Source organism: Schistocerca gregaria, chromosome 11, assembly GCF_023897955.1.
Source record: "Schistocerca gregaria isolate iqSchGreg1 chromosome 11, iqSchGreg1.2, whole genome shotgun sequence".
Classification (NCBI taxonomy): domain Eukaryota; kingdom Metazoa; phylum Arthropoda; class Insecta; order Orthoptera; family Acrididae; genus Schistocerca; species Schistocerca gregaria.
This window is the reverse complement of record NC_064930.1, coordinates 84,933,142-84,949,985: the sequence shown is the minus strand read 5'-3', so window position 1 is coordinate 84,949,985 and position 16,844 is coordinate 84,933,142. Positions and strand designations below refer to the sequence as shown.

Genomic DNA, 16,844 nt, shown 5'->3' with positions numbered 1-16,844 from the left:
AGAACGGGACATTCAACAAAGTTACGATCACTCTTGAAAATGTTCTCTACAGATGAGGACAAAGCATCAGGTTTTAAAGTGAAATACATTTGACCACGGTATAATACCCTAGAACATTATATTAATTATAACATAAATTTTAAAGCGATACTGATGAGTGTGTAGAGGCCAGAAGGTGCAAATATCTCTTAATGCTATTATTTAATAACTAAGACATTGACTGCAAAAAGTAACATCTGCTGCTAAATATTGGAGGGAGAAGGGGGGAGGCAGGGTGGAGAAAGAATTTGTGACCACTAGAGTTAGACATAATTCCTTGGTCAACTTTACCTGAAAAATGTAAGCAGTTATAGAAATTAGTGAAACAATTCATTAAAAAACAACATTTTAAAATTTAAGGTAGCAATTTAGATTAAAATATTTAAAAAATATGGGCATAAAGCACCCTCCCAGAAATCTCTACCCTCCCCAAATACTACTGCCAGGAAACAAGCCTGCAGAGGATGAAGAATCTAATGCTTTAGAGCAAGAGTGTTCATTTCTAGAAACTCTGTTGTATGTGGAGACTGTTTGCAGAGACTCACCTGGCATGAAGTGTCAGCAGACCTAGGTAGCCAAAGCAGATGCACGAGAGCACCAGCAGCTTGGCCAGGCTGATGAGGATCTGGTAGACGGCGCACATCACCATCGCCATCATCACGCACAGCGTCAGGAACTGCAACATGGTGGGAGAGGGGGTGTACGGTGAATGGGTGGTGCAGCATACATGAGAGGTGTACAGGCTACTGCTGACCATTAAATCAGAAACGCCAGTAAAGTTGCCAAGTAATGAAATTTTGCAAGTAAAAATATTTATGAGAATATCTGATTGAAATTGTAAGGCATTTTGCGAAATTTAGAACACAGAGCAAGAGTGGCAGTAGAAGTGGCTCCAACCTAGCTGACTGTCGAGATGACCTCAACTTGGGTGTCAGATAAGTGCACACCATTCTGTGCTGTTTCAGTTTATACAGGTTGAGTCAAGAAGGATTTTACAACTTTGGAATGATATAGAAATGTATTGAGATAGCTAACAGAATCGGTACAAGTCCCATTTTTCAGAAAAAATGCCAAGTTTGATTCAAGTAGTTCATGAGTAGCCATTTTTTTAGATAAATTTGCTGCATCGCTAAATAATATATCTTTTCATTATACGATGGCTCATCCAAATTGGAAGGTCATAAGCTTTTGTCATCCTCATCAACTATTTAAACACATCTTATAATATATGAGTGTATATAAATGAAGGTACTTCTACTATTTACAAAAAATGACCAAGTGGTGAAGTTGTGTTATTTGTTGACAATATAATATATATGACAAATTTACATTCATTACAATTAATGACTGGATATCTAAAGCCACAACCTAGTACAGGATTACATGAAGTTTTGGGTTAGATGGTGTAGACTATACATATTACGATAAAACATTTCTATTCTTTGACATTTTTTGTACTCAGAATTGGATGAATATAGTTTTAAGAATAAAATGTGTGGTACTATAAATAGACAATTTTCAGAATTGTCAGTAGGAATAAATTTTGGGTTTTGATACATTAACAGGATGATCTATTGTTTCAAGGATAGTACATTCTGTAAATATGAAGAGTTCATAAAAAGTATTTAGTGCAAGTACAGCTGATTTATGTTTATTTCCTACTGACTACAATAAATTTTCAGCATTAGTTCTAGAGTTAATAAAAATATTCAGAGATACAAAACAGCTAAAACATATAAAATTTTAAAAATTTTTATTCATTTTTTTCTACTAAAATGGAAGCACCAAGCTGTATCAAGCAGCAGCTACAGCAGTTTTTGGATAGAATGCAGTCCAAAGGTAACAGAGGCTGTTATCTGCTAAACTGATAAGTTCATTGGTAATTTTACTTCTCAAAAATATACAAAACTATGTTATCGGGCAATGTGTAGAGAACATAAAACTGAATATCATTCAAGAGTGCACAATAGGACACAAATTCTTTGTGTGAATGGAAAAAACGTTTCTGTATATTATTATGCTAATGACTTGAAATGATGTCTGAGTGAGAAACATTTGAAGATATCGTTGTCAATGAAAAACTATAAAAATAACAAATTGAAGGTGTAAAACATGTGTTGGTTGTCAAGAAATAAAAGATTCAGTTTGTTTTTATTCAAACCTATCCTGCAAAGACAAACATTCAACTGGATGTAAGAAATGGCGCCTGGAAAATATAAAACAATAAGAAATCTGAATGTGATAAGTCTAATTGTCATCAGATTCATGTTATATTTCATTTTAATACATAAGATTCACGATTTCTGAACTTCATTGTGATTGTAGAATAAACAATTTGAACAGACATAGTAAATTAAATAAAGCTGTTCAATTGCATTTATTGATATATATTCTTGGAAACAGTCACATTATTCTAAAATTGGAAATTAAATTTTTCAAAATACTGAAATGAAACCATTCAAAACGATATTTCCTTTTTCTACTAACATATTTGACAAATCAAGAGAGAGAAGAACAGATAGAAATTATCTAGTTGAAGAAGCATTTTCTGGCAGGCTACTGACTATAAATAACGAAAGTAATCTGAAGTTAATTGACCTAATTTTTTCTTGAATGCATCAAAGCCAAAAATTCTGAAAATAGTGAAATATTATCTAAAATTTCACCATGCATTGAAATTAAATTTTAATTTTTTTGTGACTAGAGAATGCAGACAACTGGAAATATTATGGAATTTACATTTCAAACACAAAACTATAGAATCATCAGAGTAAGAAAGAGAGTTAATTTAAAAAAATTGAGGGGGGTATACAAAATAATTTCTCAAGAACACTACATTTTCTCTCTCATGATTCTGATTCAACATTAAATATAATTACAGGCTTGCTTTTAGTAATTGATAGATATAGTCCTTAATGAAGCTCTTCATAAATTGAATTACCAGAAGAAGTAAACAAAATAAACAACATTAATTAGTATAACAAATATTTATCAAAAAGTTTGCTATAAAACATGCTTTGTTTTCTGCAGATAAAAATGCACATGGCATAGCAAAATAAAAAAATATTGGTTGTGATACTGATCAGAAACTCGAAAATTTTGAATTCTCTGTAGTAGTTGACAATAGTCCAAAAATTGAGATTTAAATTAATGTATCTGTTAATGTTAATTAATTTGATGAAAAAATAACAAAATGTAAGAAATAGATACATATAAATTTGCTTTATCTCAAAAATGGTAAAAATTCACATTATTTTTGTATAAAAAACAATCTCAGCTTCTTTTGAATCAAATTACAAAATAGAAGACGTAAAACGCATTTCAGATACATGTTTATTTCACTTCAACAGGAAGGCAGAATTAGACAGTCACATGTCAAACAGCTTAGTTAACACACCATTAAATTTAGACTTGCCAGATAAAGGTTCATTGTTGGTTTTCAAAATTAACAGAATACACAGAAAGTTCCATTTGGTATTTATCCAGATTTAGAAAGTTTGTCATAGAAGATGGATAATTGCAACTAAATACAGAAAAATTATGTAAAATGAAATATGAGAAGCATAAACCAAGTGATTTCTGTAATTATATTAAATATATGAATGGACACTACAAGAATTTAGTCATATATTGAGAATCAAATGTCATAAAAAATTATGGAATGTATGAAAAAAGGGTGAAGAAGCTGGAAAAAATTATTCTGAAACTAAGAAATGAGACTATTAATGTCTGAAGTACAGTCAAGACATATAAGGTCTAATATAAGCTCATCATGTAGACATCATTATACAAAAAAAATAATAAAGTTCATCATGAACATTTAACAGGGAAATATATACATCTGTTATATAACAGATGTAATTTACAACTGAAGAATCCTAGTTTTGTACCATCTTATTTACAGAATTTCTCACAATATGGTTCTCGTCTCTTCATAAAAGAACACAATTACAATAGAAAAAAGTGATAGATTTGATATCCAACAATGAAGACTGATACATTAGTTTCGGTAAGGACACAAAAAATTTTAAGATGAGATTTACTGAAAAATTTAGATTTACAGCTTCAAGTCTTGAGAAACTTTTGTCAAGTTTGAGGAAGAATCAGATGTGAAATATTAGTTTTTCCCAGAAGATTTATTTAACCTAGTGATCAGGAAAGGTGTCTGTACATATGATTGCATGTGTTCATGGAAAAAATTTGAAGAGAAACAGCTTCTGTGAAAAGAAGCATTTTACAGTAAACAGAATGACTGTGAAAAGTGATGAAGATTATCACCATGCAAAAGTAGTTCAGGAAAAATTTAATATGAAAAATCTTGGTGAATGTCAGGATCTATACCTTAAAATTAATGTTTTATAAGTGGGTGATGTGTATGAAAATTTTATAAAACATGTGGAAAAGTGTACAATTTGGCTCAAATTGTGGTATTTTGCTACAGCTGGTTTATCTTGGGATGCAATGAAAAATTTCTCTGCACAACTACTAGAATAATACATGATTATGACCTGATTCTAGTATAGAAAAAGGAGTAAGAGGCGGCATATCATAGTGACGTAAAAGATCTGTGAAGGCAAATAACAAGTATATGAAAGATTATGACGTAAAAAGATATCAAATTATTTAGCATTTTTAGGTGCAAACAACCTTTAAGATTATTATATGACTTTATATTTACTGTATGGAGGATTTGAATGGGATTATCCAAATAAATTTTATTTGAAAAAAATAAGTATAATGTTAAACACTTCTCAAGTTAGATAAATATTTAAAGTAGATGTAGTCTTTCCTAGAGAACTGCATGATCTACACAAAGCTATACAATTAGCTCCTCAAAATAAAATTGTGCCTGAAACTAAAGAAAGTAAGTTCTTGACTGATCTCAATAATAAGTGTAATTATGTACCAGTCTCTAGATTGGAGATAACAGGAATACACAGTCATAAAATTTAAACAATTTGCTTTGTTAAAGAAATATATGGACTTGAATAGAGAAATGAGGATGATACCAAAGACCGATTTTAAGAAATATTTTCATAAACTGATGAATAACTCAGTGTTTGGGAAGACAATACATAATATAAGAAACAAAGTGGATATAAACTTAGTTTCAGATGCAGATAAATATGATGGACTTGTGGCGAAGCCAAACTTCAAAGGAAGAGCAATATTGAATGAAAATCGTATTGTTATCCATGTGGATAAGACAAAAATTGCCTTCAGCAAATCTGTGTTGGCATGAGTATACTTGATTTACCTACAGAACTCAGGTATGATCTTGATAATCTAATTATGAAACCAAAATATAGTGAAAATTTTCACTATATTTTGGTTTCATAATTATGTGTGAAAATGTTGATATAGTGAAAATGTTGTTGTAACACAACTCAACATTTTCACTATATTTTGGTTTCATAATTATATCATCAAAATCATACCTGAGTTCTGAGTATGTTATATCCAGCAGATACTATATACCATATTCCACAATAAAACACCAAAGTTTTAGCAAAAATGAAAAATGAATATAATGGAAAAATAATGTAAGAATTTTGTGGTTTGATAATAAAAATGTATGGTTATAAAGTTGGTGACCATATAGATAAAAATCTAAAAGAGTCAAGAAATGTTTTGTTAAAAATAAAATATGCTTAGAAGATTATAAAAATAGTTTGTTTACTATTATTGAGCAATACAGCACTATGAATTTGATACAAACCATTAAACATTAAATTTATTCAGTCTACATAAAGGAACAGGCACTGAGACCCCATGTTGATAATGGAAATATTTTGGAAAATAAAATAAATATAATACCATACAGATAATATTCAATATTACATGAAGAAATGTATACTCTTTGTTTTCTGTACAAAATAAAAATATTAATAAATATTTTCTCTACATAAATGGAATTCTTATTGAAGAAGCTCAACAATGTTATGAATTCTAATTTGTTCAAAAAATTTGTGAGTTGCAGGGAAATGTTTTTTACAACATTACTGGCCATATATACTTGAGTAATAGACATGGGGACGAAAATTAGTATGGAACTTAATAACGAGATTAAGATTATTTTACCAGATAGATATTTGAAATTAATAACTGAATGGGATTTTTAATTTTTTGGAGACGGATAGATGCAAAAAATGAAGAAACTTCATAATAATGAATTTCATGATCTCTAGTTAGAATTTTTTTAAATATATATAGTCTCTAAATGGCCAACACAAAGCAGTGCAGTCAGTGTATATAATTAGAAAAAATACGAAAACTTCTCTAATGATAAACATTGACAAGACTAATATCACAACATGTATAAAGAATGCTATAAAGAGATACCAGAAAATTAATGTGACATCTAAATGTAGTAGAACTGTGGTCAAGTGTGCACTCAAACAACATGAAAAATCAACAGTACATGACAATCTTATGTCTGCTGAAGAAGAAAAAATTAAGAAAATTTTAGGCAAATATTAAATGACAAAAGAATTCATTTCTCCTATTTTCTTAAACTTGATTTTCGTTTTTCTTCATAGGGAAGTTTGATTTTCTTAGAGAAAAGGGAAAAAATAAAAAAAACTAGGTTTTATAAAAAATTTAAAAAAACTATTAAAACCTGAAAAATTAATTCAAAAATCAGGAAAAATAGTTTATAGTAGTAAACCTCTGTAGGTTACAAATTGTTACTACTCTTACCAAACGCCCTTCCTTTGCATACGTCACTGCTGTGGCAGGGATTTGTGACTTACCACTTTAAGGCAGCGACCACAGGAATATGTAATAACATTAACCCATGCTAGAGTAGCTAACAAAAAGTATTCAGTGCAGCAGAGCAGCATCAGCACAGCAGCCATTTCCAACGAACAACGCGAGAAAGTGAACCTTACCAACCTTCCCCCCCCCCCCCCCCCCCCCCCCCCTGCCCTCGCCGCACCACGCTCGCCACGGGGAATGTCGGTCCCGTGCGGCCACATAACGAGGCCCTTACAGCCCTTAAGGGCCACCGAGGGCGGCCTGAGCCCTCTAAGCTAAGCCTAAATGGCTGCTCTGTACTCGACACGGACTAAAGTGCGCCGTTGTCAGGAAACAACAGGTAAACAAAAATTAAATGTAGAGGTTCGAGGGGGAAAAAATAAAACGGAATTACGTGCAATCGCGTAGCACACATGGGTTGTTTAAGGCCTAAGCGACACAAACGCAGCAAGACCACATGTGCGGTATACGTGTAGTCTGTGTACTGCGTGCAGTTTGTAGCAGAACAGACACGGGGAATGTATACGGTTACAGAAGCAAAACCAGGTCCAGTAAACGTCTATCCGCAAACACCCCGTTTGCGAGATAGTTGCAAGGTTCTAACTACCAACCTCAAACTTTGTCCGAATGAGGACCCTATTCTATAACTAACTTATGAGCTGATCGTAACCATACATTTGCAAGTAAGGGAACAGATGGCTTTGGAGTAATATAAACAAAACTAACAGAGGCAAGCAGTGCAGTAAAAAGAAATGTTGGTGTAGACCATTACGGAGCCGTTAACATCTTTTATTGCAGTTCTCCGCATCAGAATTCCGACAAGTACAGTAACAAGGTAACAAATCCACAGACAGAAATAAATCGCAACATCAAAAAATAATTCATTAACGCTAATGAAATTTCGGGAATATATCTGTCTAGGTAACATACACTGGTGTCCAACATTAAAGCACCAAACCGAAATTTTGCAAGGTTCCTTTATTTTGACACAAAATAGTATAATCAGGTGATCGTAAAGTATAAACAATATAAAGAAAACAGAACGTAAACCACTGCAACATGCATAACGGTAGTCAATAACGTTCTTCGTTTTTTTTTTTCAGCTTAACGGATTTACATACACAACCCAACAACTGGTCAAAGTGCTCATTGTGGGGTTTGGCCAACTGTAGCAGCAATATAGGTCTGAGCACTCTATGCCGTGCGTGCAGTCTCTTCCGTTTCCACGAAAACATAAACCACGTGTGCTCTGTGATGTTGAGGTCTATCTTCTAGCAATAAGACGTCCGGGCTCACAGCACTTCACAACAACCGCAAATGAGGTCCCAACATCTCGTCATGATACCTGACAGCAGATAAACCTTGCTGATTTGACCGTACAGTTTCATGAAGTGCGGTTCGAGGGGTGAACATAATCCCTGCCAACTCCATTAGCGGTCACCCTCGATATCAGTCTCTTTCCACAGTGGTTTGGCCCCAAATCATGTTCCACGTTCCCTCCAGGTGCGAACCACTGTCCAGACAAAGTCGGGACTCATCTCTGAAAATAACATTGGGCCGCTGTTCGCCTGTCCAGATGGCATGTTCACCGCTTCACTCTACACACTCACTTCTGTGAAGACGCGTCAGAGGTACACTAACAGCAGTTTTCGGACAGTAAAGGACACTATGCCAAAGCCTTCTGCACACCGTCTGCCTCGCTACAACACGTCCAGTGAACGCTGCGGGGTCAGATGAAAGTAGTTGTGCAGCACTAAGTCGGTATCGTCCTGCCCTTAAAGCCTAATAGTGGTCCTCACTTTCTCATGTTCCACGTGGTCGGCCCCGCCGTTGTCTTTGGGATACAATTTCAATGTCTATACAGGATGAAAAGTATTTAAACCGACAAACTCTGGGAGGTTGCAGGGGACACCAAAACAAATACTTTTCCCTAATGTCGTTTTTTCCTATGAGGTGAATTTAAACCGGTAGAGGAAGATTTCTCTAGCGCAAAATTAATTAAGCCAACAAACACTTTTCCATTTCTTTATCACCAAGAGACAACGCATTAACACAACCGAATTTGAATTACTGTAGATTTTCAAAAATGCCTCCATTGACACGTAATCAAAGTTTACACCGTCGGATCATGCTCTGTCAGACACGGGCAAAAACCCCAGGAGTATCCTGAGTTGTTCCTGCTGCTGCTACTATCCGGGCAACCAGATGCTCTTCTGATGCAACAAGAGTTGCGTAAGCAATGTTGCGCATCTCTCCCCGCACAAAAAAGTCCAGAGGGGACATATCTGGGGATCGAGCAGGTCACAGTACAGGACCACCTCTGGCAAAACCACGTTTTTGGAAACCGTCGGTCCAGGAAGCGACGCACACGATGACTGAAGATGTGCTGGCGCCCCGTCGTGTTGGAACCAAATGCATTGTCTTGTAGGGAGCGGGACGTCGTCGAGCAAGTCTGGAGATGATCTGGAGAGAAAATTGTAATAGTGCCTGCCATTTAATTGCCTAGGTAGCAGATATGGCCCAATTAAACAATCTCCAACAACACCGACCAACACATTAACGAAGAACCGCACTTGATGTTGATAAATCCGGTGTGCGGCTCGTCTGTTGTGGTGCGGTACGTAGTACGCACCAACCGCATCAGTGTACTCGCTCCAGGGGTATCGCTCCATTAGTAAACAGAGCGATACCCCTGGAGCGAGTTGCTATTTAGGAAGTGAAATAACTGATGATGGTCGAAGTATAGAGGATATAAAATGTAGACTGGCAATGGCAAGGAAAGCGTTTCTGAAGAAGGGAAATTTGTTAACATCGAGTATTGATTTAAGTGTCAGGAAGTCATTTCTGAAAGTATTTGTATGGAGTGTAGCCATGTATGGAAGTGAAACATGGACGATAACTAGTTTGGACAAGAAGAGAATAGAAGCTTTCGAAATGTGGTGCTACAGAAGAATACTGAAGATAAAGTGGATAGATCACGTAACTAATGAAGAGGTATTGAATAGGATTGGGGAGAAGAGAAGTTTGTGGCACAACTTGACTAGAAGAAGGGATCGGTTGGTAGGACATGTTTTGAGGCATCAATGGATCACAAATTTAGCATTGGAGGGCAGCGTGGAGGGTAAAAATCGTAGAGGGAGACCGAGAGATGAGTACACTAAGCAGATTCAGAAGGATGTAGGTTGCAGTAGGTACTGGGAGATGAAGCAGCTTGCACAGGATAGAGTAGCATGGAGAGCTGCATCAAACCAGTCTCAGGACTGAAGACAACAACAACAACAACAGTAAACAGAGACAGTGCACTACTACACGGGTGGACAGCAGTTGCCTACAACTGAAGAGCGTAATATGCCCTCTAACAACTAAAGATCGTAATACGGCTTCTAACAACTGAAGAGCGTAATGCAGCCTGCACCAGTTTAAATAATCCTCATAGGAAAAAATTACATTAGGGAAAAATATTTGTTTTGATGTCCCTTATAACCTCGCACAGTTTGTCGGTTTAAATACTTTTCACCCTGTAGACTGTCGTCACATCCGAAAACGATAGAACAATTCACAGTAAGCCATCGGGCCACATCAGTTTGTCCTGTTTCTATTCTTCCTATGGCCTTCCGCCATAGAGAGTCTGGTACACCTCTCTCTGTGCCATAATACACGGTCTGTGACTGTGCACATAGTGATTGTGGATGTGGGACTAACTGGCAAACACAATCCCGTTTGATAGGTGCCTTGAGGTCATCGTTGGAGTGGTTGTATGTTGACCAAAATGCTGTCTTCCGTACAGGCTACTATTGTGGAGACATCTGTTGACAGTTTGTCTGATTATATCATGAATTAGACTGAGGACGGGGCAATAGTGGCTTACTACTTTAATTTTGGACACCAGTGTATATAAGTGATTAACGTTGCAAAATGACAGGATATTGTAAGCGCGATATAAGCCTTTGTAAAATGTGAAATGCTGGTACATTAATGACCGGTGTACCCGCCAAATGTATACAGGCATGAAAACGTGCCGGATGTGGTGTTCCATGCCTGTTGCACTTGGTTGGTCAATACAGGGACGGTTAACACAGTTTGTGTGTAATGCTGAAGTCATCGTCCGATGACGTCACATTTGTGCTCAATTGGAAACGGATCTGGTGATTGAGCAGGCCAAGGCAACATGTCGACACTCTGTATGCCATGGTGGGTTACAACAGCTGTAGATCCAGGTGTGGGTCTGGTGTGTCAGGCCTGCAGTAAAGTTGGTTGCGGGCTCCCAATTGGCCTCCTTTTTTATCTGTTAGTGTATTTCCACTTACTGACCTAGTATCTCATGCGACTGGATGTAAATATTCCAATATATGAGCATGTTACCTAGACAAATGCATTCCCGAAATTTCAGTGCTCTATGTTAATTTTTTTGGTGCTGCGAGTTTATTCCTTCATTGTACTTTACAACCTCAGGTCACGCAAAGGCTGTCGGTTTCCACTTATTAACAAGTCGCTATTAGATGATGAAATTCTCTCCAAATACGAGGGTCGGTCAAAAAGTAATGCCTCCCATTTTTTTTCTACTTAAAAAAATTAAGTTAAGTGAAAAATTTGAATCTGGCGCCATTCCTCAAACCTTCTTCTGCAATTCACTGCAGTAGTAACTTTCTGTGTCAACAGGTGGCAGCACAGCAGAAGTTTGTAAGATGGCCGACATCGATGTTCGTTTGAGACAGCGTTGTGTGATTGAATTCTTGAATGCAGAAGGTGAAACGCCCATACGCATTCATGAAAGACTGAAGAAGGTGTATGGTGTTGTGACAGTGGATGTCAGCACTGTTAGACGATGGGTTCGTCGTTGTAAAGAAGCTGAAGGGAAAACACCGTTGACTGACGAAAAGCGGAGCGGCAGGCCGGTGAGTGCAGTTACTCCACACAACATTCAGCAAGTTGATGACATCATTCGTGGTGACCGTCGGGTGACTGCAGATGAAGTGTGTCGCATTATTTCTCTTAGTAAAGGCAGTGTGATCACGATTATTAAACAATTGGGGTACTCAAAAGTTTGTGCACGGTGGGTTCCAAGAATGTTAACCGATCAGAATAAAGAGGCAAGGAAAACAATAGCCTCCCAACACTTGCAGCGCTTCCGTTTGGAGGGAGATGAGTTTCTGAAAAAAATTGTGACCGGGGACGAAACATGGGTGCATTTTTTTGAACCCGAATCAAAGAGGCAGTCAATGGAGTGGCGTCACACAAGCTCGCTGAGGAAGAAAAAATTCAAAACTGTGCGATCGGCAGGGAAAGTTATGGCAACAGTTTTCTGGGATACAGAGGGTGTGATTCTGGTTGATTTTTTGGAGCAGGGATGCACAAGAAATTCTGTTCAATACGTCACAACCCTCAAAAAACTTAAAGCACGTCTTCAGCGAGTTCACCCAACAAAATCAATGGCAGATGTTCTTCTTTTGCATGACAATGCAAGACCACACACCAGTCGTCACACCTCTGACGAGATTGTCAAAATTGGATGGGAAGTTTTGCCTCATCCCCCATACAGCCCTGACCTGGCACTATCAGACTTCCATCTGTTCGGGCCACTAAAAGAAGCTCATCGTGGGATTCATTTTGAAGATGAGGAGGCCGTCAAAACATCCGTGCGTCAATGGCTTAGGAAGCAGAGCTGTGATTTTTACCGTGCTGGGATACATGCCCTTGTTCAAAGATGGACCAAAACTGTAGAGATGGGCGGAGATTACATTGAAAAATGACAAAATGATCCTAAATGTTGTGGTTTTCAACCTATGTAATTGCATTTAAATTTCCTGACAATTAAACGTAGAAAAAAAAATAGGAGGCATTACTTTTTGACTGACCCTCGTATGTGTTGGTGGGTTTATCTGATTCCTCGAGTAAAACTGTGGTTTCAGTTTTAAACGTAGTTAGGCCAATATTATGCTGGTTAATGCCGGTCCGAAGATGCACGGATAACTGGAGCCGCGCTAAGTGACTGCGCGGTTTGAGGCGTAATGTCACGGATTACGCGGCCCCTCCCGTCGGAGGTTCGAGTCCTCCATTGGGCATGGGTGTGTGTCTGTGTCTTTGTTGGCGTAAGTCTAAGAACCGATGACCTCAGCAGTTTGGTCCCTTAGTAATTCATACTTTTTTTTATATATAACTGGAAAACATGTGTTTTTACAGGGAACTGATATTCACTGCATTTAGCGTCAGCAACCACAGACTGACAATATATTTTCAGAATTACTGCTACTGCACAGTATACACCTTCTGATCGAAACTACTCGTCTACCTCTATGTAATGTTGTACTGATCACTAGACATCATGAGAGGTGAACTCGCCAGTATAAAAGGAGGATGGACATCATGTTGCCTAGTACAGAAGCGTTGACAGCACAACGGGTCGAGCAGGACAGCTCAGTGACTTCGATACTGGACTTGTCACAAGCGTTCCGATCATGAACCACTACCTAGCTATGAAAGAATGAGAAATACGGTTCAGATGTCACAAAAATTGGGTCGTGGAAACATATTTATCGTATACTTAATAAAATTTTGCACATGTAGCGTAGCGAAAATTCATAAATATGAAGATGAGGCCCGTTTAAGAGCTACACAGTAAAGGTTTCAATAATAACAAATGACTGAGAACAGCTTTTTTACGCATGTTTAAATTAGTATTAACAATAACAACGACAGTTAGTAATGAGGATTGTCTCTAGGTTACTGTGGTGAGATATTGTGACGGTTTCCCAGTGAGCTTTACTGTGATGGTAGTGATGTTAATGGTACTGGTCTTCATGGTTAATGATTAATGGTGTTGTGTTAACGAAGGTGGTGTGATGATGGAAGTGATGATGCTCGTGGTGCTGCTTATGATTATAGCAATCAAGGTATGAGAGTGATGCTAATGATGATAATGGTGGTAGAGTAGTTGGTGGTGTTGGTTCTGGATGTTGTAAAGATGTCAGGTGTTTACACTGATATGGAAATGGTTGTAACAGAAACAATGGTGGTGGTACTGGTGTCTGTCTTTCTGGAGATAGATGATGATGATAATGATGGCAGTGGGGGTTGCACTAATAGTGTGAGGGTAGGGTTGATAATGGTGATGGTGGCAATGAAGGAGGAGGAGGAGGAGGAGGAGGAGGAGGAGGAAGATTGTTTTTGGATTCAAAGTAATGTAACACTAGGGCCCATTCCAAAAATATGAGTGCAGTGCCCAAACATTTTCAGAACTGTAGGATAATATGCTCGAGGATTGTATAACGGGCTCCTGCTATATTGTGCGAAGGTGCACTGGTTTCGTGTAACACTCCATGTACTGGAGCCTTGTAGGAGGGTCATTGGAGGTGACACCCTGAGAGCAGGCAGCTGGACTTACGTCAAACACGTAGGCCTCCTGGCAGCCCGCCTCCTCCTGGAGCCTGAGCCTCTCCAGCGCCGCCACGCTGGAACGCGACGTGTTGGGGGAGGCCCACTGGTCCAGCCGCGGGTGGTGGCACGGCTCCAGCCGCACGAACTGCAACACAGTGGCAGAGTGGCGCACGTCACGTGCCAGGTTCCGTTTACACACTCGCTCGTCAGCAATCCATCAAAATTCGGAGTAATTCATAAAGGAAGAGCAGATGTCAGTTATTTATTATAGAGAACCTGTGGAAGGTAGAAGCACATTGTGCATGAGAAAGGACCAAAGTCTTATGTTCGCACAGGCAATATACCATACACTCAACATGACCACTATGCGTTACTCCACAAAGATCGGAACGGTAGTCCATTTCACTCCACACACGAATCAACAGGTCCCTGCTTATTGACTTGACAGCTTCAACAGTTCGATTTCTCAGCTCTTGAAGAGTAGCTGCCATAGATGGCACAAAGACTGTGTCTTTTATGTGCTCCCACAGAAGAAAATCTCAAGGTGTGACATCTGGTGACCTGGGAGGCCAAAAGCAATGAACAAGATCTTGTTGTCCACCTCTCCCAATCCAACGTTGTGGGATGGTCTTGCCAAGTTAACGCCACACCTCATTGTGAAAGTGAGGTGGGGGCGCAGCCTGCTTAAAAATGAAATCATTAGAATCTTCGTGAAGCCGAGGAAACAACCAGTTTCGTACCATGTGCGTGTATGACATTCCTGTCACACTTTCCTCCGCAAAAAAGGAAGGTCCTCAAACTTTATGTACAGAAACAGCTAAAAACACATCCAGTTTCGGTTGTAAGTAGGCTGTTTAGGTTTTTGTGTTGGTAACGCCACGTAGCGCTCTGTATGAAAAATCACTCGCTGTGTTGTGCGCAGTCTGTGTCTAGTTTGCATTGTTGTCTGCCATTGTAGTGTTGGGCAGATGGATGTGAACAGCGCGTAGCGTTGCGCAATTGCAGGTGAGCCGCCAGCAGTGGTGGATATGGGGAGAGAGATGGCAGAGTTTTGAAATTTGTAAGACTGGATGTCATGAACTGTTATATACATTATGACTTTTGAACACTAGTGAGGTAAATACATTGTTTGTTCTCTATCAAAATCTTTCATTTGCTAACTATGCCTATCAGTAGTTAGTGCCTTCAGTAGTTTGAATCTGTTATTTAGCAGGCAGTAGTGGCGCTCGCTGTATTGCAGTAGTTCGAGTAACGAATATTTTTGTGTGGTAAGTGATTTGTGAAAGGTGTAGGTTAATGTTAGTAAGGGCCATTCTTTTGTAGGGATTATTGAAAGTCAGATTGCGTTTTGCTAAAAGTATTGTGTGTCAGTTTAAGCACAGTCATGTATAATTGTTCTAAGGGGACGTTTCATACGGCGAGTCGTTTCCATGCTCGAAGACGACGTCAGGACTTTGTGATCCCCTCCCAAATTCTTGCTTACGTCGCTTAACTTTAACCGGTGTGTGAAACGTCGATTCTTCCAAGAAGATGAGTCACTCGGAAAAAAGTGTCTTCTGCCATATCCTGGAGAGTTGATCACTGGTACGTAATTGCTCCAGTAACTGCTACTTGTAAGACTTCATATGGAGGCGTCGTTTCAGAACAAGCCACACCGTTTTTTGAGGAAGCTGAAACTCCTACCCTGGCCGTCTTGTGGACTTTCGAAGACATCGTGTGCACGCATCTCGGATACATTCGGCATTTTCATCAGACGTGAGTCGCCAACCAGTGCTCTTGCCCTCACATAAGCACCCAACTTCCAAGAATTTTGTGTGCCGGTCACAAGTCTGCTTGAGCACTTTGCACTTGAACAGTGGATGACTTCGCGCGAATTTCAGCATAAAAAATGATTTCTCTTGTGGTGTATTCAGCATGTTGTTACAAAAAGAAAAAATCGGAAAACAGTGCAGCTGAGTCAAAACTTTACACCTTCCTCTATCTAGTAACACGCGCAATGTGTTTCTTTTATTGTTTGTGTGTAATGAACAACTGGAATCTGTTATTCCTTTTTTAATCACTCGGTATATGTGTGCAGCTCCACCGTTATGTTGGCAGTACAGACACCACTCTACAGGTTGTAAGGAATTCGCATGAGGCGGTACAGCAGCTCTGTTCTAACAAAATATGTAATGTTACATCCAGTTTTATGAAGTTAAAAACGTTTTAAAGAAGTACAGTCAGCCGGCAGCCGTAGTGCGACGGCGCAGCAGTTTGCAAGTTTGAAGTATCTGCCGCGGCGCCTGAAGTTGTTATCAATACAAAAAAGTGTTCAGATGTGTGTGAAATCTTATGGGACTTAACTGCTAAGGTCACAGTCCCTAAGCTTACACGCTACTTAACCTAAATTATACTAAGGACAAACACACATATCCATGCCCGAGGGAGGACTCGAACCCCCGCCTGGACCAGCCGCACAGTCCAGGACTGCAGCGCCCCTGATCGCTCGGCTAATCCCCGCGCGGCTGTTATCAATACAGTTGGCTTTCAAAATTAGCAGATTTTAGGCGGAATTGTAGAATTTGCGGCTGCGGCACTGCCTGTGGCTGTTGTAAATACAGTATTGCTATGAATGCAGTTTTAATTTTCAACCAAACTACAATATTACAACCACTCTTTATTATGATTAGAATAAT

General features: G+C 38.6%; 1 protein-coding gene across 1 annotated transcript in view; it reads right to left on the bottom strand.

The window, feature by feature from the left end:
* The window catches only part of LOC126295328 (adenylate cyclase type 6), a 2,630,635-nt gene that overhangs the window by 140,527 nt on the left and 2,473,264 nt on the right, over positions 1-16,844 (bottom strand). The window contains exons 19-20 of the mRNA XM_049987795.1: positions 14,177-14,314; positions 585-715 (exon numbers count right to left, since the gene is read on the bottom strand). Coding sequence (XP_049843752.1) covers positions 585-715; positions 14,177-14,314 — 269 coding nt within the window. The remainder of the gene's footprint in view (positions 1-584; positions 716-14,176; positions 14,315-16,844) is intronic.